Here is a 23,214-nt window from a genome sequence, read left to right as displayed (position 1 = left end):
ACTGAATTTGCCCTGTTCCTCCTATACTCTCTGTCTTCCACAGACTTTCCCTTCTGTTTCTTGTCCTGTGACTTTAAAATATTTTTTCTCCCTGTCATTTTAGTTTTTGTAGCATCTAGATGTAAACAGTAACAACTAGCACTTGCTTTTTTAAAAAGAGAGCCTTCCCAGAACACTTTGTTTTGCAACAGTAATTAATCTAGAAAAGATTTCTACTGTACCTATAAATCTCAAGTATGGCACAGAAATGGTAACATTTCTAATTTAGAATTGTTTGATTTTAGACATTATTAATATAACCGTTTTTGGGTAAAAGCACCTTAAAAGGAAAATTGCATTTAGTCTAGATTTTCATATATAAAACTGACTGCTTTTAATTTAAAATATCCGTTTTCCAATAAAGATTAGGAATGAGTGGTTAAAATTTGAGGTTGATGGTTTTTAAGAGGTTAGCATTGTACTGGCTGATTCTGTTTCTTTGGTTTTGAAAGTTTGCATGCTGACAATCCAAGGAGAAGGCTCCAAGTTAAGAGATCTGGGATATGCCACAATAATTCAAGAAGGCTTTTAGCATGAAAAACCCGTTGTTCATAATTCAAAATGCTATCTTCAACGTTAAATGCTTTGCTTCCAGTTCCTAAAAAAAGCACAGTGATCTTTATCTGTCTCTAGTTTGAGTGAATATTTTCAGATTCTTGTTTCAGCATGAAAAATTTCTGTGCTTTGATTGAATATTGATTTGGGAAACTTTTCTTCAGTCTGCGCTAAAGATTTATTTTTCTTTACTTGAATGATTTTCACTTCTCGTCTTACTTCTAGGGGTGTTTTAGTGTATCTGTTGCCTAAGGGTGGAGATGTGTGTCACCCTGGCCACGGCATATATGAGTAGGCCTGAAATTAGTTTGTTTGGCTGATAGAGAAGCAGCTGTGGCTATTTATTTATTTAATAAGATTTTTTAATGTTTATTTTTGAGAGAGAGAGAGACAGAGCATGCATGGGGGAGGGGCAGAGAGAGAGAGAGGGAGAGAGAGAGAAAGAGAGAGAGAGAGAGACAAAGTATCCAAAGCAGGCTCCAGGCTCTGGGCTGTAAGCACAGAACCTGATGCGGGGCTTGAACCCACAAACCATGAGATCATGACTTGAGCTGAAGTTGGCAGCTGTGGCTTTTTAAATCCCAGATCTCTAGAAATTCCACCACAGTATCTATCTACATTTTCCATAGAGTTGTAGGTCTTGCCAGGAAAATGGCCATAGTGAAGTATTTCAAATTTGCCTTTCCTTGTTTTGTTTCATTTTGTTCTGTTTTGAAGGGAGGGTGGTCAGAAATGTTTGTTACTATTGGCATCTGTATCTTGTACTTTCAATTTAACATCAGCATAGTAACCAGAAATCAATAGTGTCACTTTGTAGAATTAACCATTTATCTATGTAAGGGAGTCATCTTTGATTCTTCTCATTCCCTTAATCCCAACATCCTTTTTGGTAAGCCCTATGATTCAATCTTATAATGTCTAGAATCCACATACAATTTGCCATCTCCATTGTTAACCCCCCACCCTCACCCCCGGTCTAAGCCACCATTACTACTTCTTTGAGCCACTGCAATAAGTAGGCTCTTAATATCCTAACAGGTTCTTATTTCCCCCTTTTGCCGCCTTCTCTTTTGCCTTTTCCCACATAACAACCAGAGTAATCTTTTTTCCAAATACAATCAAATCTAGATCATGGTTTTTATTCCTTCCCCATTTATAACCATTTTGAGTTTCATTGCATTACATTTCAATTTTTTTTTTTTAATGTTTATTTCTTTTTGAGACAGAGAGAGACAGAGTGAGCTAGGAAGGGGCAGAGGGAGACAGAGACAGAGTGAGCGGAAGGGGCAGAGGGAGAGGGAGACACAGAATCTGAAGCAGGCTCCAGGCTCTCAGCTGTGAGCACAGAGCCCGACGCGGGGCTCGAACTCAACTAACTGAGAGATTGTGACCTGAGCCGAAGTCGGACCCTTAACGGACTGAGCCACCCAGGCGCCCCGTTTCATTGCATTTCAAATGAAAGTCTAAATTCCAAATCCAAATTCTTTACCACAGTTAACAAAGTGGGCCTCTTTATCAGTTTGTGTTCTCTTGTGTAAATATAGTCTCTACCCCCAGGGGACCTCCTTTCAATTGCATGGACATGGCAAGTTCTTTTTCAATTTGGGACCTTGGTATATGCCTTGTAGATCTCCCTTAAACAACCCCACCTCCACACCCCCACCTGTGGCTAGAGTGAACATTCTGAAGTACCACGTTATTCCAGAAGCTTCCCATGTCATCAGAAATAAAAACTGAAAATGTCAGATTGTTAGTACTGGTTCTGACCTCATCTCTCACCAGCTTTGCTCCAACAGTGTGGCCATTTTCTCTCCCTTGAGCATGCCAAGCGTGTTTCCTGTCTTAGGGCCTTTGTACTGCTTTAACTGTTCTTCAGCTTGGAATGCTTTTTATCAGATCTTTGTCCTGCTGCCTTCTCTTATTCAGATCTCACTCAGCTCCACGTTCTCTGAGGTAGGCCTTGCATGATGCCGAGCTAAAGTAGCCCAGTCCTTCAGGCAGTGTCACATGTATCTTAATTTATTTTTATCATAGTATGTTTTTAGTATCTAAAGTTACCATATTTTTTTAAAATTTTTTTTCACATTTTTTAATTTTATTTTTGAGACAGAGACAGAGCATGAACAGGGGAGGGGCAGAGAGAGAGGGAGACACAGAATCAGAAGCAGGCTCCAGGCTCTGGGCCATCAGCCCAGAGCCTGACGCGGGGCTCGAACTCACGGACCGCGAGATCGTGACCTGAGCCGAAGTCGGACGCTCAACCGACTGAGCCACCCAGGCGCCCCTAAAGTTACCATATTTTTAAAAAGTGTCCATTATTTCCCCCCCCTTTGAGGGTGGGGATTCTTTCTGTCTGATTTGTGGTTATTGTGATGACCATCTAGAACAGAGCCTGGCAAATACTGATGCTCAGTAAATATTTGGTGACTAAATGACTTTGTTTGGTTGACCTCTGTTCATACTTCCCACTCCCCTTAAGCATCAGGGACCTCCCTGATCATTCTATCTAGGTTACTTCTTCCTTGCCCCATACCTCATTCTTCATCTCTCCACCCTATTTACCTTGTTAGCATCTATCATAATATGGGAGTATATATTTATTTGTTTCTTTCCCCATTGGAATGTAAGCTCTGCAAGGCCAGGTTTCAGACTTTTTTCTTAAATGAAGATAAACATTAAAACTCATATTTTTGAGTAGAGAAATTGCATATCTATGAGGAAATCCAGGTCTTGCTAAAATAAAACTTAGTGTGAGACGCCGGCTGGCTCCGTTGGTGGAGACTCTTGATCTTGGGGTTGTAAGTTTAAGCCCTGTGTTGGGTGTAGAGATTACTTAAAAATAAAATCTTTAAAAAAAATAAAAAATGAAATAAATAAAATCTTTAAAAACAAAAAACACTTCAGTGAGAAATTTGACATCTAATTTACAGAGCAAGAAATAACCTCATTATGTTACCAAAAACACAAAGTTATGAAATTTGGGGTCTCTTCTTTGCAGAGCAGATTGATGTTGTCTCTGGCCTGTTCCAGTGCTGTCAGTGCCCAAACTAAAAATAACTGTCAGAATAGCAGCCAGGGTACACAGCTTCCTTGACCCTGCATGTGGGACTAACAAGGAAATAAGCTATTTTAGTTCCTAGGAACATATATCACTCCTTTTATAATGTCAGTGGAGGGGGGAAATAGGATTGTCTTAGCTGTGTGTCTGTTATTTTCTGTAAGGGAAGTTCTGTTGCCACTGGGTTGTAATTTTAGAAACCTTAAATGTAGGCTGAGAAGAAAAACAATTATTTTTTAATTTTTTTAAATTTAATTTTTTATTTTTTAAAATTCACATCCAAATTAGTTAGCATATAGTGCAACACTGATTTCAGGAGTAGATTCCTTAGTGCCTCTTACCCGTTTAGCCCATCCCCCCTCCCACAACCCCTCCAGTAACCCTCAGTTTGTTGTCCATGTTTATGAGTCTCTTCTGTTTTGTCCCCCTCCCTGTTTTTATATTATTTTTGTTTCCCCTTCCCTTATGTTCATCTGTTTTGTCTCTTAAAGTCCTCATGAGTCAAGTCATAGGATTTTTGTCTTTCTGTGACTGACTAATTTCACTTAGCATAATACCCTGCAGTTCATTCCACGTAGTTGCAAATGGCAAGATTTCATTCTTTTTGATTGCCGAGTAATACTCCATTGTATTACACCATACCACATCTTCTTTATCCATTCATCTGTCGATGGACATTTGGGCTCTTTCCATACTTTGGCTCTTGTTGACAGTGCTGCCATAAACTTGGGGGTGCATGTGTCCCTTCGAAACACCACACCTGTATCCCATGGATAAATGCCTAGTAGTGCAATTGCTGGGTCATAGGGTAGTTCTATTGTTCATTTTTTGAGGAACCTCCATCCTGTTTTCCAGAGTGGCTGCACCAGCTTGCATTCCCAAGAAGAAAAACAATTACAATAGGAGAAGAAAACCAAGTTGAGTGTTGTTTTTTTTTTAAGTGTTTTATTTATTTTTGAGAGAGACAGAGACAGAGACAGAGACAGAGAGACAGAGTACAAGTGGGGGAGGGGCAGAGAGAGGAAGACACAGAATCCATGAAGCAGGCTCCAGGCTCTGACCTGTCAGCACAGAGCCTGACATAGGGCTCAAACACGTGAACCATGAGATCATGACCTGAGCCGAAGTCGGACGCTTAACTGACTGAGCCACCCAGGCGACCCCAAGTTGAGTGGTTTTGAAATAGGCTTAAAACCTGCATTAGGGTACATAGAAATATATTGTGAGTACATACAATGTTTAATTGCTCTTCAGATATTTAATACCTGGCTTTGCTTATTGGAGTCAACCTGCTGTCTTTAATCTTGGGTGTATGTATGTGTGCATACAAGCCTAAAAATACTTTGGGCAATGAATAAGCAGCTGTGGCTTTTTTTTAGCCCTGGCAGAGGCTCATCAGTTAGCTTAGGGGTAGTGAGCAAGGACTGTTTCTGGTTTGAAATAAATGATTGCTTGCCTTAATAATTGGTAGGGGCTGGTAAGAGTATCCAGGCATGGCTCAGAAAAAAGGTAATTGGAAATCAAGGAGCTGAGGAGCCAGATCATCATGTGGGGTGAATACAGTCATGTTGGGAAGTATAAATATATGGCATGTGTAAATGCAAATGAAAATGGGATATAGAAAGCCTTTAAAAAAAAAAAAAAAAAGACTTCGCAGGGAAAGCATATAAAGAGGGAAGGAAGGTTCTTGGGTGTAAGAGATTTGGAAAGGTGGAGGAGACCAAAGAGCCGATGGGAGTAGAATGCCATGGATTAGAACAGAAACTTAGCTCTGAATCTAAATAGTGATTACTCTCTTTTCAGAGGGACCATTAATATTTCAGTATCTATTATATTGACATTTCGTATCTAACCAGTATTATACCTCCTAAGTGCCGTTAATTTAGATTTAGCTAAGTAGTTTATTTTGCAGTGTATTCTCTCTTGGTAGAGAATGTAGTTATAGATTTGACACCGAAATGGGTGTATAATTTGCTAGTTTTGTAACGTGAATGGTTTTCATTGTTGAAGAAGAACGATAGAGTTGGGGGTGGCTGTTCATAGTGAGGTGCTGTAGAAATCTCTTAAATTGTTATTATGACAAAAAATGAAGTAAAAGTTTTCCATGCCTCCTGTACCAAAGCTAGTAGGCACTACTGAGTGAGTACATTTCCATACTGGATTTTAGCTAGGAGACTTTAACTCCTCTTCCAGGGTATACAATTATTAGTTGATTTATACTTTTTAGCAGTTCAGAAAAGAGCTAAACTATTTCTAATGTGTTGAAACAAAATTTTTGTGGTTTTTTCCCCCATGAAATCATAAATTATGCCTGATTGCAGGTACCTTGTGACTAAATAGGATTAATAAAAGATAAAACAAGAATTTGGAATTGGGGAAAATGGAAGATATAAATACATGATCTCTAAAGGACAACTTCTTTTGCTATGCTTAATTTGTAAAACTTAACCTAGAAACTTCTTAGGGGCCAAGGCAAAAAAAGGGGCGGGGGGACTGGGAAGGGGGGCTTTCCACAATAGATTGCATTACTCTTTTCAGAAATAATATGAAGAATGGGGAAAAAATAGATCAGAACAAAAAAGAATACATTTTCATAAAGCTCCTTCCTGTGATGATTTTTAATAAATTAACACATTAAAAGGTAGTGGTGATAAAAACTATGGTCTAAGAATGTGAATAAACATGTAAATACAAATACATATATGTGCCTGTATGTGTGTGTAGTCTTTACCAGTCTAACCTGATGTAAGAATACAACCTGGAAGAACTGCTAGTGTGTCTCTTAGATGTTTTTTCTTAAATGACAGTTCTGTTGACAGTTTTTTGGTGTTGCATTACCTCCTACCTCTGCTTCTGCGCACACATCCCTTTTCAACACAGTAAATAGAATGATTCTTTGTAAACCCCGGTTAAAGTACTTCTTTTTGTAAAACCCTCCAGTAGACTTCCCATCTCAGAGGAAAAGCTGAAGTCCTGTTGACCTCTTTACTCTTCCCCAACCATGTGTCAGGACTTCTGTACTTGTTCTTCCCGTCTTCTTGGAAGAAGACTGTGATGCCCTGATACTTCCTCTTTCCCTTCACCTTCTCACCGAAGCCTTCCCTCACCACCCTGTTTAAGATTTTACTTGATTGCACCATCTCCAGCATTAGCCCCTATTCTCTTTACTTTTTGTGTTCTTGGTACTTGAAGATACATAGTTCTAGGAATTACGATTTATTTGTTTGTTATCTGCCCCCAGGAGCATATAAACTTCATTAAAGCAGGAGTTTTTGTTCTGTTTACAGCTTTCTCTCCAGTGCCTAGAAGCGTGTCTGGCATGTACTGTTTGTTCAATAAATACCTACAGAATGAATAAATGGGATTTTATATTATTTTAAAGAGCAGATCCATGTACTTTGAGATGAGATGGGCAAGTGACAGACCTGAAATTCTTTCTCTTCTGAAAATTGAAAAGTCCAGCCAGGTTGTCTTTAACTTGGCTAAATAAAAAATCATCTCATTTTATCTTTATATAGAAATAGGTTTCAGGGAAAGCCAGGGATTTCCTTGTGAAGCAGTTTTGAGTACAGCTTAAACACTGACACACTAACTTGAGAGAGCATCTGCAGAGATGGTGTTGACTTGGGACAATCACAAAATGACATTATTGCATCTTTGTGTATTTTTATACTACGGATTGCTTTGAGGTTATCTATAACACATACACAAATAAATTATGGAATTTTACTTTAGTTGTTTCTTTTAGTTGTGAATGAAAAAACAAAGATCCAGAAGGGTTGCAGTACCTTCAAGTTCATCCACCTGGAAGGATTAGAACCTGAGGATAAACTTGGATCTGACTCCAAACCCATGTTCTCTGTTTGTTCTTGTATAATGGTTAGCACACAGTAGACAGTCAGTACATATTTGAATTGATGGATAGATGGATAGAGGGCAGATGTACGAACACTGTAATTGTACACCAGGATTGAGCGTAAAGAATATTGATGTATTGGTAGTTGTGTTCTATTTCTGGCTACACATATTTTTAGGCATATAAGCATTATTTTTAAATATTAAAAAAAATTTTTTTTAATGTTTATTTCTTTTTGAGAGAGACAGAGACAGAATGCGAGTAGATTAGGGGGCAGAGAGAGAGAGGGAGACACAGAATCTGAAGCAGGCTCCAGGCTCTGACTGTCAGCACAGAGCCCGATGCGGGGCTCGAACTCATGAGCTGCGAGATCATGACCTGAGCTGAAGTCAGACACTGAACAACCGACTGAGCCACCCACGCACCCCTAAAAATATTTTTAATGTTTATTTGAGAGAGAGAGAGAGAGAAGGGGAGGGGCAGAGAGAGGACAGAGGTTCCGAAGCGGGCTCTGTGTTGACCGCAGAGAGCCTGATGCCCAGCTTGAACTCATGAACCACGAGATCGTGACCTGAGCTGAAGTCGGACACTTAACCGACTGAGCCACCCAGGTACTTCTGAGCATTATTTTAAAAATACGTTTTTTAAGGATTATATAACTGAATTAGAGTGGCTTGATTATAAAATAATGAAGAATGCAAGGTAGGATTCTGAAGTACTGACTCATTAACATTTGAATGCTTGTTCTCCCATGTAAAGACCATGGATTCTGCGATGAACAAGACAAATCTGATGGAACTTAAATTTTAGAGGACATGGGAGACAGTAAAGAAATAAATCTGTAATAAGTTTTACACAGAGAAGTGAAGTAGGGAGTCGGAATGGAGAGAGACTGGATGACTATTTAAATTGGGCGGCTGGAGAAAGCTTCATTGTTAAGGTGACAGTTCAGATGTGAACATGAGGAGCCAGTGAGGCTGTGGGAACAGCTAGTAGTTTTCAAGTGAAAGCAAGCTTGTGAATTTGGTGACGTTTAAAAAAAAACGTGAGACCAACGAGCTCAAATTATTAAGTAAAACAAAAACAAAAAAACGCGGCTGTAGCTTTGAAGGAAAGGAATATATCAAAATATGGGGGGCTGGAGAAAAGAACAAGTCCTGTAACCCTTTGAAAGCCTCGAGATAAGGTTTTGAAACTGGTTCTGGTTATAATGAATTGGAAATTTTGTTTTGTTTTTTAGCCTAGTAATCTTTTGTGTTTGTTTTGTGATAGCTTTATTGAGATATGGCTTAATTCATGTACCATGTAACTCATCCATTTTAAAAGTGTACACTTAGTTTTTCAGTGTATTTACAATGTATATATTCACCATCATCACAATTTTAGAACATGTGTATATTCCAAAAAAGAAACTGCCCATCCTGCCCAAACCCTTCAGCCAGGGCAACCACTAAATGTCTGTGGATTTTCCTGTTGTGAACATTTCATATTAATGGAATCATACACTATCTGGTCTTTTGTTTCTGATTTCTTTCACTTAACATAATGGTATCAGTTATCAAGTTTCACCCATGTTGTAAGCAGATAATCAGTACTTTATTCTGTTTTGTGGCTGAATAATATTCCATTCTCTGACTAGATCACATTTTATTTATCCATCAATTATCGGACATTTAGATTGTTTCTACTTTTTGGCTATTAAGAATAATGTTGTTATGAACATCCGTGTATGAGTTTTTGTGTGGGCATATGTTTTCATTTCTCTTGGGTGTGTACCAAGAAGTAGAATTGCAGAATCATATGGTAGCTGTATGTTGCACATTTTGAGGAACCGCCAGACTATTTTGCACAGTGGCAGCATTAGTTTAAAGAAGATCACTCTGGCTCTGGCTACTATGTGGGGACTGTCAGCCTGTGTATCTCTGAATGTTAGAATGCTAGCCAGAGAAACTGAGAATGAGCAGCCAGTGCCATAGAGCTAAGAGCAGAAATAGGTGGTGTCAGAAGAGTCATGAGAATAAAATGTTTTAAAATGAGAAGGTGGTCAATTTTATGGCATCCTGATGAATGGTTAAAATATACAAAAAGGAACTAAATCCTGGATTTAGCTATCAGTGGTTTCTGGAGACCTTTTGAAGAAGAGCAGAACCTTGCTGGGGAGATTTTTTTTTTTTTTTTAGATCTAGACAAGCTGGTTTTAAACTTTTAAAGATTTTTTTTTTAACATTTATTTATTTTTGAGAGACAGAAACAGAGTATGAGCAGGGGAGGGGCAGAGAGAGAGGGAGACACAGAATCTGAAGCAGGCTCCAGGCTCTGAGCTGTCAGCCCAGAGCCTGACGTGGGGCTCAAACTCGCAAACTGTGAGATCATGACCTGAGCTGAAGTCGGACGCTCAACTGACTGAGCCACCCAGGCACCCCAGGTTTCAAAATTTGAAACTTTTGCTCTACAAAATACCCTGTCAAGAGAATTAAAAAACTGGGTACAGAACCCTAAACATGCGACAGTTTAAAAAAATAAAATAAGCAATCTAATTAGAAAATGCACAGAAAACAAGAACAGCATTTCACCAGAGGGGATACATGGATGGCAAATAATTACATGAAAAAATGTTCACCATCATTAGCCATAGAGAAATGCAAATTAAAATGATGAGGTATCACTCGCAACCTATTTGTTAGATTAAAAAATAGAGCAACAACACCAAATGCTGATGGATGCAGAGAAACTGGATGTGTTATGTTACATTGCTAGTCAAAATATAAAGTGGTGTAGCCACTCTAGAAAAGTTTGGCAGTTTCTTATAAAGTTAAACATATACTTATCATATGGCTCAGCAGTCACATTCCTGGATATTCATCCCACAGAAAAGAAAACTTAATTTCCACACAAGAACTTATACGTAAGTATTCATAGCACCTTTATTTGTAATGGCCCAAAACTGGAAGCAACCCAAATGTCCTTCCATGGATGAGTGATTAGACATATTGTGATATGTCCATACCATGGAATACTATTCAGTAATAGCACAGAACAGATTATAATACAACAGATTGTATTATATGCAACAACGTGGGTGGATCTCAAAGAGATTTATGGTTAAAAAAAGTGAAAAACGACCATTTCAAAAGGTTGTATGCAGCATGATTACATTTATATAACATTCTGGAAATGACAAAATTATAGATACGGAAAACATAATTGGCCAGGGTGTAGGACTATAGGAGATGGAAAGGTGATGCAACAGTTTTCTATCTTGTTTCTGGTGGTAATTACACGTATCTATACATGTGATACAATTGCAGAGAACTAATACATGCATGTGCGCATGCATGTTAAAAAAAAACTCTAAATAAGGTCATTTGATTGTACCAATGTAACTTTCTTGGTTTTGCTTTTGTGAGATGGTGTATGATGTTACCATTGGGGAGAGCTGGGTGACGGATACACAAGAATACATTTTTGTAACTTCCAGTGAGCCTGTAATTATTTTAAAAAGAAAGTTCACTGGGGAGGGGAACAGAAATGTGATGCTAGTTGAAGAGATGTAGGGTTGAGAGTGGGTTTTTTTGTTTTAGTTTTACTTTTTTACGAAAGATAAGGGGCCCACCTGGTGGCTCAGTTAGTTGGTTGAGCGTCTGACTCTTGATTTCAGCTCAGGTCATGATCTCAACAGTTTGTGGGTTTGACCCTCGTGTCAGGCTCTGTGCTCATAGTGTGGAGCTTGCTTGGGATTCCCTTTCTCTCTGCCTTCTCCTGCCCGTGCTTTCTCTCAAAATAAATAAAGTTGTTAAATAAAACTTTAAACAAAAAAAGAGGGGGCACCTGGGTAGCTCAGTTGGTTGGGTCTGAAACTTGATTTTGGCTCAGGTCATCTCACGGTTCGTGAGTTCAAGCTCGACATCGGGGAGCTGTGCTGACAGCATGGAGCCTGCTTGGGATATTCTCCCCCCCCCCCCCCCCCCCCGCCCCTCCCCTGCTCAGCCTCTGCCCCTCCCCCCCCCCCAATAAAATTAACTTTAAAAGATAGGGGATATTAAAGCATCTATGTATGCTGATGAGAATGATCTATAAAAGGAAGAAATAGGTGATGCAAATAAGGGGGAAATTACAGGAGCAAAATATAGATCTTAGATCTCTGACATGAAAGAACTGAAAAATACTATTTACATATTTCCATCTTGTTAACTTAAAAATGAAGTTATCTTTATAACATTTTGTAAATGATTCTAAATGGGTAAATGTGGCTGTACTACGGTGTAGTCCTTTAATGTTCTAAACATTCCACATGCTTTTGTATTACATTATGGAACTAGATCACTGAATAAAACAGAATTTTAAGAGTTTTTATTACACTTGCTGGTGTTCATATTAAAGTAATTTCCCAAGAGTTTTACATGTCATTCTTCTACTGTTTTCCCTTCCAGATTTTCATCCAGTATAGGTAGGTCATTAAATTCTTTAACTAAAAAAAAGTTATATATATTTATTCTTAAGAATAAACCAGAATTATTAACATCTAAGAATTAAATGAGTGGTTCAGTTTTGCTTTGTGGCATATAATGGATTTTTGTGTTTTTCTTACCAAACCATTCTGTTTTGCCCTTTATCTAGAATGTAGTAATATCAAAATGCTCAATACAAATTATTGCTGTTTATTTCAGGGATACGGCAGGCCAGGAACGATTTCACACCATCACAACCTCCTACTACAGAGGAGCAATGGGTATCATGCTAGTATATGACATCACCAATGGTAAAAGTTTTGAAAACATCAGCAAATGGCTTAGAAACATAGATGAGGTAAGACCTAGAAATTGTATAAACCCCTTATAAAGACACATTTTTGTGTTAAGAATAAATATTCTAATTGATGTTTAGTATATAATGTACTGTCTTTATTAGTTATTTCTCCTTTTTAAAGGTTAATGTTATATTTTGCCTACCTTTGTCTTAAAGTTTTGGGTCTGTCTAGAACCCTGTCCAAGGCAGTTACTAACTTACCCAAAACCTTTATGCAGCCGTCTTCTAAGATGGCCCCACATAGAAGCTACCAGTGGTTTTACACAGCTCTCTCTAAATGAATTATTTCTCAGTGAATTTTTATTGAATGAATGAATTACTACCTTTTTCAGTAGTAATTTAAAAACAACAGAAAGGTCCTATCACTTCTAGACATTTTGAAAGATACAGAGTAGTAATGTGTTAAAAACCTAACCAAGAAAATAGAACCATACCATTGCATGTGAACATGTGAGTTTTTATAAGGTAAAATATGTGTCAAAGCATGTCTGCTTCTGTGCTGCAGCATAGGTAGCTTCTTGTTGAAATTATTTTTCATGTCTTACTGCTGCCTTCTAGACTTTTAATTTCATTAAGACTAATAACTCTTTAAAGCATTTTTGGCTAGGTACATGAAGATCAAGGCTTAAGCCAGCATTAGACACAAGAACATGGTATCTTCAATGGTACCAGTCCTAACAGCTCATTACTACCTTTTCCATCGCTACAATAAATCTTCAAGGAGAAGCCTGTTAGTATTTAATAATCAGTTAACAGTTCACAGATTTTTGACACAAAAGGCTCCATTTTCGATTTCTTTTAGCCTTTATTTTATGATTCAGCCAAGTAGCATGTGTAGTAGGAGCAGTTTATAAAGAGACTGTGCAGTGTTGTTCTAACAGCAACCAGTTTTCTGAATTCTGTGACATGAACTGGATGTCCTACAGTTCAATGCCATTCTGGCTCCACAAGTTTAAGGACTCAGTCACACAAGACTGCCCTTCCTTCAAATGTTAAATCCTGGTTCCCCAGGCTACCCTCACTTCTCTCTGACTTGGCTACAAATTTGGGAGTTCCTAGGACCCACTTTTGGCTCAGTAGTTGGCTAGAATGTCTCACAGAACTCAAGAAAGTGCTGTATTTACATTTATTATTTTATTATGAAGGATACAGTACAGGAACAGCTAAATGGAAGTGATGCATAGGCATATAGGTATTGGGGTTGGGGAACACTGCTTCCAAGCCGTCTCTGGACATGGCACCCTCTGGGTATTTTGATTTGTTCAACCTGGAAGGTGCCGTAACTTCATTGTTTCAGAGTTTAATCCAGGTTTTACTGTATAGGCATGGTTACTTAAATCATTGACCTCTGGTGATTGAACTTAATCTCTAGTCCCTTCTCCTCATGGGAGATAGGGGAGTGGCTGAAGTTCCAATTCCTTAATTACATGTTTGGTTCCTCTGGTGACCACCTTCCATTGTGAAGCTCTGTAGGCACCCTCTGCCCTAGTCTTCATTAGCATAAACTTAGATAAGCAGAAAGGGTATTGTTACGAATAACAAAAGACAATCTGTCACTCTGGAAATTAGGAGTATTGTGCCAGGGGAGAAGGACCAAATACGTTTTTTATTATATTACAGCCTTACATACTTAACTAAGGCTGGATGGGTTAAGTTTCCCAACATGAGAGTTAAGATACATAACTGACATATATAAGCCATCTAAGATATTGGTGGGAGCACCTCGATGGCTCAGTCTGTTAAGCATCTGACTCTTGAGACTTGATTTCCGCTCAGGTCATGATCTCTCAGTTCTTGAGATTGAGCCCTGTGTTGGGCTCTGCACTGACAGCACAGAGCCTGCTTGGGATTCTCTGTCTCCTTCTTTCTCTGCCCCTCCACTGCTCATTCTCTCTCTCTCAAAATAAATATACATTTTTTTTTTTTAAAGGAGTTCTTATCTCAAAGAAGAATGGTGCTGCCTAATTTTCACTTTTTTGTAGAAATTAAAGCTTTAACTAAATGAAAAGAAGCTGAACTGATCCAACAACATTTTTACTTTTTTAAGGAAACTTAAAAATTTTTTTTAATGTTTATTTTTGTGTGAGAGAGAAAGAGATACATAGCATGAGCAGGGGAGGGGCAGAGAGAGAGGGGTAAACACAGAATCTGAAGTAGGTTCCAAGCTCTGAGCTGTCAGCCTGGAGCCGGATGCGGGGCTCGAACTCATGAACGGTGAGATCATGACCTGCGCCCAAGTCAGACGCTCAATCAACTGAGCCATGCAGGCATCCCGATCCAACAACATTTTCTAAAGGATTATATATCATGATCAAGAGGAATTTACTTAGGAATGCAAAGGTGGTTTAATATAAGAAATCAATCCGTATAGGGGCACCTGGGTGGCTCAGTTGGTTTAAGCATCTGATTTTGTCTCAGGTCATGATCTCACGGTTTGGTTTCTGAGTTCAAGCCTCTTGTTGATCTCTGCACTTACGGTGCAGAGTCTGCTTGAGATTTTCTCTTTCTCCCCCCTCCCCCCACTCTCTCTCTCTCAAAATAAAATAAAAAAGAAGTCAATCAGTGTAATATGCCATATTGATAGGAGGCAAAGAACCAGCACCCTTTCATGATAAAAGCACTCCACAAACTAGAAATAGGAGAGAACCTCCTTAGCTTAATAAAAGATGTCTGTGGGGTGCCTGGGTGGCTCAGTTGGTTAGGCGACCGACTTTGGCTCAGGTCATGATCTCACAGTTCGTGGGTTTGAGCCCTGCGTGGGGCTCTGTGCTGACAGCTGAGACCTTGGAGCCTGCTTCGGATTCTGTGTCTCCCCCTCTCTCTGCCCCTCCCCAGCTCACACTGTGTGTCTCTCTGTCTCTCAATAATAAATAAATTAACAAAAATGATTAATAAAAAAAGATGTTTGTGAAAATCCCACAGCCAACATCATACCTGCCCCCTGCAACTAAGAAAATGAGAAGTATGCCACCTGTAATTCTTAATTGTAGTGGAGGTTCTAGCCAGGGCAATTAGGCAGAGGAAAAAAAGGGGGCTCCCAGATTGGGAAGTAAAACTATATTTGTAAATAATGAGATTTTGTATATAGAAAATCCTAAGGAGTCCATACACATACACCAAAAAATAAAACTGTTAGAACCAATAAACACACTCAGTAAGCTTGGAGGAAATAAGATCAGTATACAAAAATCAGTTGTCTTTCTATACACGAGCAGTGAAAAATCCAGAAGTGAAATTAAGGCTATAATTGCATTTACAGTAGCATCACAAAGAAGAAAAACAATAAATTAAAAAAACAAAAGAGGAAAACTAGTTATGAAAAATGTAACCAGACATGTACAAGACTTAAATACTGAAAAAATGTTATAAGAAATTAAAGAAGATCTGAGTAATTGGAAACATACTTCGTGTTTATGAATTGGAAGATAAAATTCATATGGAAATGAAGGGACCCAGAATAGCCAAACCCTATTGATATAAGGAATGACATTTATGCTGAGACCTGAAGAAATGAGTACAAGTGACCCAGAAAAGAATGGGGCTAGTCAAAAAGAATGTGATGGGTTCGAATTTAAGACCAATCAAATCTCAAATTACTCCGTTATCTAGAAAACCTGTACCTTGGCTGCAGAGACATTCAGGGAAAGAAAGGTGTGTTGGGCCAAAGATAGATGATTTGCAAATACTTTTGGTATTCCGGGGGTTGGTTGCCTTTTCACTCTGGTAGTGACCTTTGACACACACAAGTTTTTAATTTTGATGAAATATTAATTTGCCTATTTTTTCCTTTGTTGTCTATACTTTTGGTGTCGCATCCAAGAAACCATTAACAAATCCAGGGTCATAAAACTTGTTCCCCTGTATTTTCTTTTATGAATTTTACAGTTTTAGGTCTTATATTTAGGCCTTTGATCCACTTTGAATTTAGTTTTGTATATGGTGTAAGTTGCGGGTCCCAACTTCATTCTTTTGCTTATTGATATTTGGTATGCCCAACACTATTTGTTGAAAAGACTTCTTTCCCCCATTGAATGGGCTTGGTACTCTTGTCAGAGCACTTGTCAGATGCATGCAAGGGGTTATTTCTTGGCTCTGGATTCTGTTTTATTTGCGTATGTTTTTTTATGCCAGTGGCACACACTGTTTTGATTATTGTAGCTTTGTAATAAGTTTTGAAAGCAGGAAGTAAGTATGAATCTTCCAACTTTGTACTTTTTCAAGATCATTTTTGGCTGTTTAGGGTCCCTTGAGATTACATATGAATTTTAGGGATGGGTTTTTCTATTTGTGCAAAAGATGTTACTAGGATTTCAGTGTGCTCTAGCAGTATAGCTTTTTTTTTTTTTTAATGTTTATTTTGAGAGAGAGAGCATGCGCAAGTAGGGGAGGGGCAAAGAGGGAGAGAGAATATCCCAAGCAGGCACTGTGCTGTCAGCACAGAGCCTAGAGTGGGGCTCAGTCTCTCAGACCGTGGTGAGATCATGACTTGAGCTGAAGTCAAGAGTGACTGAGCCTCCCAGGCAGTATAGCTTTTTGAGATTTTAAGGGCTCTATAGAATTTATAATTAAGGCTTCTACAGGGTAATACATATTCTCCAAAATCATCATCCTTCTTGGATTTAGATTATGCATAAGAGATTCCAGTTTCAGATCTTTTGCCTAAATCTTCTCTTTTGGTGAGAATATATTAGAAACTATACAGCCTCTTATTGGGGGGAAATAATATTTGACAGCAATATTAGGGATTGTGTTTCTTTTTCTAAGTAATTTATGAATTTGTGTAGGCCTTAGCATGGGGATGATTTCAGGACGATTGCTTTAAAACTTTCAGATTATAAAAATGACACTGAAAATTGAGAAAAATAAAGTCATTTTTAGAGAATATTAAGCTATAATTGGTGGTAGTGTGTAAATTTAAAATTTTTTCCATTGTAGCATGCCAATGAAGATGTGGAAAGAATGTTACTAGGAAACAAATGTGATATGGATGATAAAAGAGTTGTACCTAAAGGAAAAGGAGAACAGGTAAAAAGCTCTGAATGAAACTAATATGCTTTCTTTGTAAAGATGGTATTGCTTTAGATTGGCTGGTACTGGTAATGGAGGATGCTGAGCTATTCACAATGTTTTATAAATGCTGTGGGAAACAATAGTTTATCCTTTGAGTGAATTTTTTCAGTGCATGTCCAACACGTATGGGAGAATCAAACCTGTGGTGGTAGTATTGTTAACCTTATTTAAATTACAAAGAGGTTCTCAATTTTTTAACTTCAGACTTTAAGTACCTCACTTACGCTATCTGAAGTAAACTCCTGAAGTGAGAAGAGGATTCTTTTAGTATTTTTGTTTACTTATTTATTTTTGAAAGAACTTGACCATTTGAATCTTGACCCATCGAAATAACTTTGTTTTATATAACCTAGTAGAGACTGCCGCCTTTAGAATAATATTTTTTCCTCCAGGATACTAACGTCAGCAGTCAGCACCCTATGCTTGATAATTTTATGATGACCTTTTGCTTCTGTTTTAGATTGCAAGGGAGCATGGTATTAGATTTTTTGAGACTAGTGCAAAAGCAAATATAAACATCGAAAAGGCTTTTCTCACATTAGCTGAAGATATCCTTCGAAAGGTAAGATCGTATTTTTACTTTTGAATTCTAAGGTGCCAGTGTCACAATTGAGCATTTAGTCTTTTTTGAAGTACTAGATTAACATACAGAAAATTAGATTTGGGTGGTATTGTTCGTAACTGTTTACCTATCACCAACATCTAACCCTCCAAAGTGAAGTAGGACCTGGGGAGAACAGAGAGCCACTAGAAATCTGTGGCTTCTGGTCAGTGGTAACACTGTTCTGAACTCCCACACTGACTCTCAGGTCCCTAATTTCATGCTCCTTTTTTCAACTTTTTGTCTGGTCCATGGTGTTGTGGCTCTTTTGTTTACTTTTGGACTCATTTCTCTTAATACATTCTTTGCATTTCCATAGGTAATTTCTTAAAATTTAAGCTAATGGTGATTTGTACAGAATCATTTTTTTTCTATATAGTCATTTCTCAGATGTGCCAGTAAAGGGCACATATCTGTTATATACTGAATAAATACAGTAAATCCATCTCTGTATTTCTTTTAGCCAATCATTTCAATCTGTGATGTGTTAAAAATGATAAAATGTAATCTCAGGGAATTAACTTTGCCTCAAGATTAGTTTCTGGGTTTAATTTGTGAAACTCACCACTACAAGTAACTTGTAGCAAAATTGGGAAATCTGATTTTCATATTTTTCCTCAGGTGGTTAGATACAATACACAGATTTGGTTATGAATCCTGAGTTCTCTATTCACTCTATAGTACATTTAAATGCACATAAAAACAGAACAAATCTGTTTTTACACAAATCCTATAAGAGAAGCAAGCATTGTATAGGAGAAAATTTAATTGCTCTGGTAACTTTTCTATTTTTATAATTGAAATAATATTTTTTTTTCAAAAAACCAATCCCGGAATTTATCATTTATGTATATATAATTTACGTGTGTGTATATATATACATACATATATATAAAACATAAGGTGTAATAGAAATGGTATCTCAAATACAAATCTAGTGAAATTTCAGAGAAATCAAACAACTTACTTTTGTATATAGCAAAATGTAGTTGTCAACTATAATTATGTGTTCAAACTGGAAAAAAGTCATCAGTTATTGCTATTCAGAGTGACTGTAAAACAAACGAACAAAAATGAAGTTAAGGATATAATTCCATTTACAGTAGCATCAAAAAGAAGAAAAACAAACAGTAAATTTAAAAAATAAGAAAAACCAGTTATGAAAGTAAAATACTAGGTGGACAAGGAAAAATGTTTGTACTTTTTAATTTAAAGTTTATTTATTTTGAGAAGGACAAAGCACAGGCGCTGAAGGGGCAGAGAGGGTGGGGGAGGGAGAATCCCAGGCAGGCTCCACAGTGTCAGCACAGAGACCAGTGCAGGGCTCAAACTCATAAACTGGGAGATCCTTATCTGAGCCGAAACCCGGAGTCAGACAGTTAACTAACCAATGGAACCACCCAGGCACCCCAAAATGTTTGCATTTTTAGTTACATGAAGGGAATAACAGGGATAGAAAAATATTTTTTTTTAATTTTTTTAAATACTTATTTTTGAGAGAGAGAGAGAGAGCATGCGACCATATGTGAGCATGCGCGAGCAGAGGAGGGGCAGAGAGAGAGGGAGACACAAAATCCAAAGCAGGCTCCAGGCTCTGAGCTGTCAGCACAGAGCCCAACGCAGAGCTTGAACTTGTGAACCGCAAGATCATGAAGATGGACTGAGCTGCCTAGGTGCCCCACAAAATACTTTTTAAGTTAGTGATAATATACTTTGTATTTCAGAGCCTTGTGGGTCACAGTGAAAAATTATTCCAGTACCCATAAGATTTACCATAACACTTGTTAATATTCTTTTGTGTTCTTTCTCTTTCTGGATTTTTTAGTTTTCTCCATGGTTTCTGATTTCTTTCTGTCCATACTGTAGCCCTCAACTTCTCACTAATCTTGGCATTTTTAAAAAATGCTTATATAATCATATAATCTGTTTCCCTATGAAATAGGTTTTCCTTGTTCTCATATTAAAGGCTCAAAAGTATGGATACACCAATACAGAAAGATCTCAGTCTGGAGTCTTCCCCATGTAGGCAGGCCCAAATGTGAGGTTGCATTTTTTTTTCTATGCACATACATAATGCTTTTCATTGTGGTCAGGTTATGAGTTAAAACATCAAACATGAACTTGTTTTACATTGGAATATGGGAAACAGGAGTGATGCTTGAGAGAGAGACAGAGAGAGAGCAAGCAGGGTAGGGGCAGAAAGAGAGAGAGAATCCCAAGCAGGCTCCACACTGTCACCATGGAGCCTGATGTGGGGCTTGAACCCACACGAAATCATGACCTGAGCTGAAGTCGGACACTCAACTGGCTGAGCCACCTAGGTGCTCCAAGAAAAATTAACTTCAGAGTGAAAGCAATTTAAACCATTTTTTAACTTAATTATTAGACTAGGTAATTCATTCTCCTGGTTCAAACATTTAAAATAAAGAGAGTGAAAGTACAGAGAAGTTTCCCACTGCATTCCCCCAACTCCTCATTTCTCCCCCACAGGTAACCAGTTTAACCTCTTAGTTATTTTTTTTTTTCAAATTTTTTTTTTCAACATTTATTTATTTTTGGGACAGAGAGAGGCAGAGCATGAACGGGGGAGGGGCAGAGAGAGAGGGAGACACAGAATCGGAAACAGGCTCCAGGCTCCAAGCCATCAGCCCAGAGCCTGACGCGGGGCTCGAACTCACGGACGGCGAGATCGTGACCTGGCTGAAGTCGGACGCTTAACCGACTGCGCCACCCAGGCGCCCCAAACCTCTTAGTTATTAATATAGGTGTTAATATGAATATATTTTTATTCCCACTCTTTGGGTAAGGCAGCGTGTACACTGTTTGGCACTTTAAATGTATACGTAAAGTCCACTTTTTAAATAATTGAATGCTACTCCCTTGAGTTGATTTGTCATAATTAAACAGGTTTTCTCAAGGACATTTGAGTGATTTTCAACCTTATGATCTCATAAATTGTATTGCAGTGAATAATCCTGTATTTAAATCATTTTGTAAGTACATGATTATGTGCAAATATATGAAGGACAGATACCTGGAAGTGGCCAAAGAGAAAATATACGTGTTTTTTAATAATTGTGATACATGGCGCCACATGCTGTCCTGAGGGTTGTTTGTATCCATTAACATTCCTGCTAGCAGTGTATGGGGACGTCTGTTTACTCACACTCTGACCACATAGTGGGTTGTAAGACCTTCAGATCTTCCCCAACCTGACAGGTTTAAAAACAAGAAACAAAGGTGGATTTAATTTGCAGCTCTCTTGAGTAAGGTGAGCATTTTCAAAGATCTGTTTAACAATCACTTTTGTATTGCCTTTTATGTAAACTTCTTTTATTCTTTCCCTCACTTTTTAAATGTAGTTATTGGCCTTTCTCTTATTCTTGGCTGGGAACAGCTTGGAGTTGTACTTAATAAACTTGATTAATACTTTTGGGGGCGCCTGGGTGGCGCAGTCGGTTAAGCGTCCGACTTCAGCCAGGTCACGATCTCGCGGTCCGTGAGTTCGAGCCCCGCGTCAGGCTCTGGGCTGATGGCTCGGAGCCTGGGGCCTGTTTCCGATTCTGTGTCTCCCTCTCTCTCTGCCCCTCCCCCGTTCATGCTCTGTCTCTCTCTGTCCCAAAATAAATAAAAAACGTTGAAAAAAAATTAAAAAAAAAAATACTTTTGGCTCTAAAATGTTTTGCTCTGCATAGAATAATTCCCTTTTTTAGGGAGTCTCTTTCAAGGCTCTAAGTTAAATTGTGAAGGGATGGACTGTGAATGAAGTGCTAAGTGAATAGATACAGTGACCTCCCTGCTTACAAGCACCCATGTTTGTTTGTTTTTAAGCACCCATGTACTTTTAACTGACCCACACCTGGAAGTTACCAGAGAAAGAGTATTTCCTGTGCAATCATATTCTTCTGCTGTGGGCGAGGTGCTGACTGGCCTCTTTCTCTTCTGCTCATTTTTCTCAAGATCTGCAATAGAAATAAAGTTAGTTCAGGAAAACTCACAAAGGTTTTTTAAATGCAAAGCTTGTAGCTATAACGTACAATGAGGAGAAGAATCCCATAAAGCAGTGAGAATAGGTAGGTGACCTCGAAGTGCAAGTTGAAATTTCACCTCAGTATTAGTTAAGCAGGTGTCTCTTGGGCTACGTGCCTTTAAAATATTTTGTTCCCCCCCCCCCCGGGTTACCTTAACTTTATATTGTTTCTAGGAGAGAATATATTCCCAGTTACACCCTAGCTTTTAAATTTTCACTCATGATGAACTACTGTTAACACACAAAACAATCTGGATACATTTCCCAGACTGATACTGAGTAAAGGGAGTTATGCATAAAAGAATACATAAAACATGGTTCCGTGTATATGAAGGTCAAGAACAGAAAAAAACCTAATCTCCGGTGACAGAAATGAGAGTACTGGTTACCTTTAGTAGGGTAGTACTGGCTAGAAAGGGATATAAGGGAGCCTTCTGGGAGTATTACATTCTAGATTTTGATCTGATAGTTTCACATTATATACTAAGCACAGTTAAGATTTGGTGGCTCAGTCGGTTAAGCATCTGACTGCGACTAGGTAATGATTTTGTGGTTCGTGAGTTCGAGCCCTGTGTCGGGCTCTGTGCTGACAGCTCAGAGCCTGGAGCCTGCTTCAGATTCTGTGTCTCCCTTTCTCTCTGCCCCTCCCCTGCTCGTGTTCTGTCTCTATCAAAAGTAAACATTAAAAAAACAAAAAAAAAAATTGTATACTTTACTAAATACAAGCTGTTGCTAAAAAATGTTCCTTTCATACATACAGTGTAGGCTGTCCATTGAGAAGATGATATTCTTATGATTTTAAAAGTACTATTTAGGATATTGGGGAAATACAGGAGTATTCATAGAAGAAAATAAAATCACTCAACCCCACTACCTAAGGGTTACTGCTGTTGACATTTGATGTCTCTCCTTTTGACTTTTTTCTGTGTCCATCTTTAACATGAATTCTACAACTTTGTGTTCTGCCCCACCCATTTCCTTCCACTTAATGTTAGCATATCATTGTTGAGACTGCCTTTTTAAAGGTATAGTAAAGGATCACAAGCTTCAGTCTCAAAAGGCAAGTTAACTAGACAGAAAAGGGCTGGTTCACTTCCCTGAGGTTAGACTCGACCCAACATTGGTTTTATACATTTGCCTGATAATGCTTTTTAAGTCCTAAACACTCAGGGGTCAGGGCTAAGAAAAACCTCTGTGCA

The 23,214-nt window shown here is 38.3% G+C and overlaps 1 protein-coding gene across 1 annotated transcript in view; it reads left to right on the top strand.

Annotated features, from left to right (window-relative positions):
• RAB10 (RAB10, member RAS oncogene family) overlaps positions 1 to 23,214 on the top strand; it is a 78,357-nt gene that overhangs the window by 52,284 nt on the left and 2,859 nt on the right. The window contains exons 3-5 of the mRNA XM_043604365.1: positions 12,176 to 12,314; positions 17,250 to 17,339; positions 17,845 to 17,946. Coding sequence (XP_043460300.1) covers positions 12,176 to 12,314; positions 17,250 to 17,339; positions 17,845 to 17,946 — 331 coding nt within the window. The remainder of the gene's footprint in view (positions 1 to 12,175; positions 12,315 to 17,249; positions 17,340 to 17,844; positions 17,947 to 23,214) is intronic.

This window comes from Prionailurus bengalensis, chromosome A3, assembly GCF_016509475.1.
Source record: "Prionailurus bengalensis isolate Pbe53 chromosome A3, Fcat_Pben_1.1_paternal_pri, whole genome shotgun sequence".
In the NCBI taxonomy this organism is placed as follows: domain Eukaryota; kingdom Metazoa; phylum Chordata; class Mammalia; order Carnivora; family Felidae; genus Prionailurus; species Prionailurus bengalensis.
This window is presented reverse-complemented; position numbering and strand designations above follow the sequence as displayed.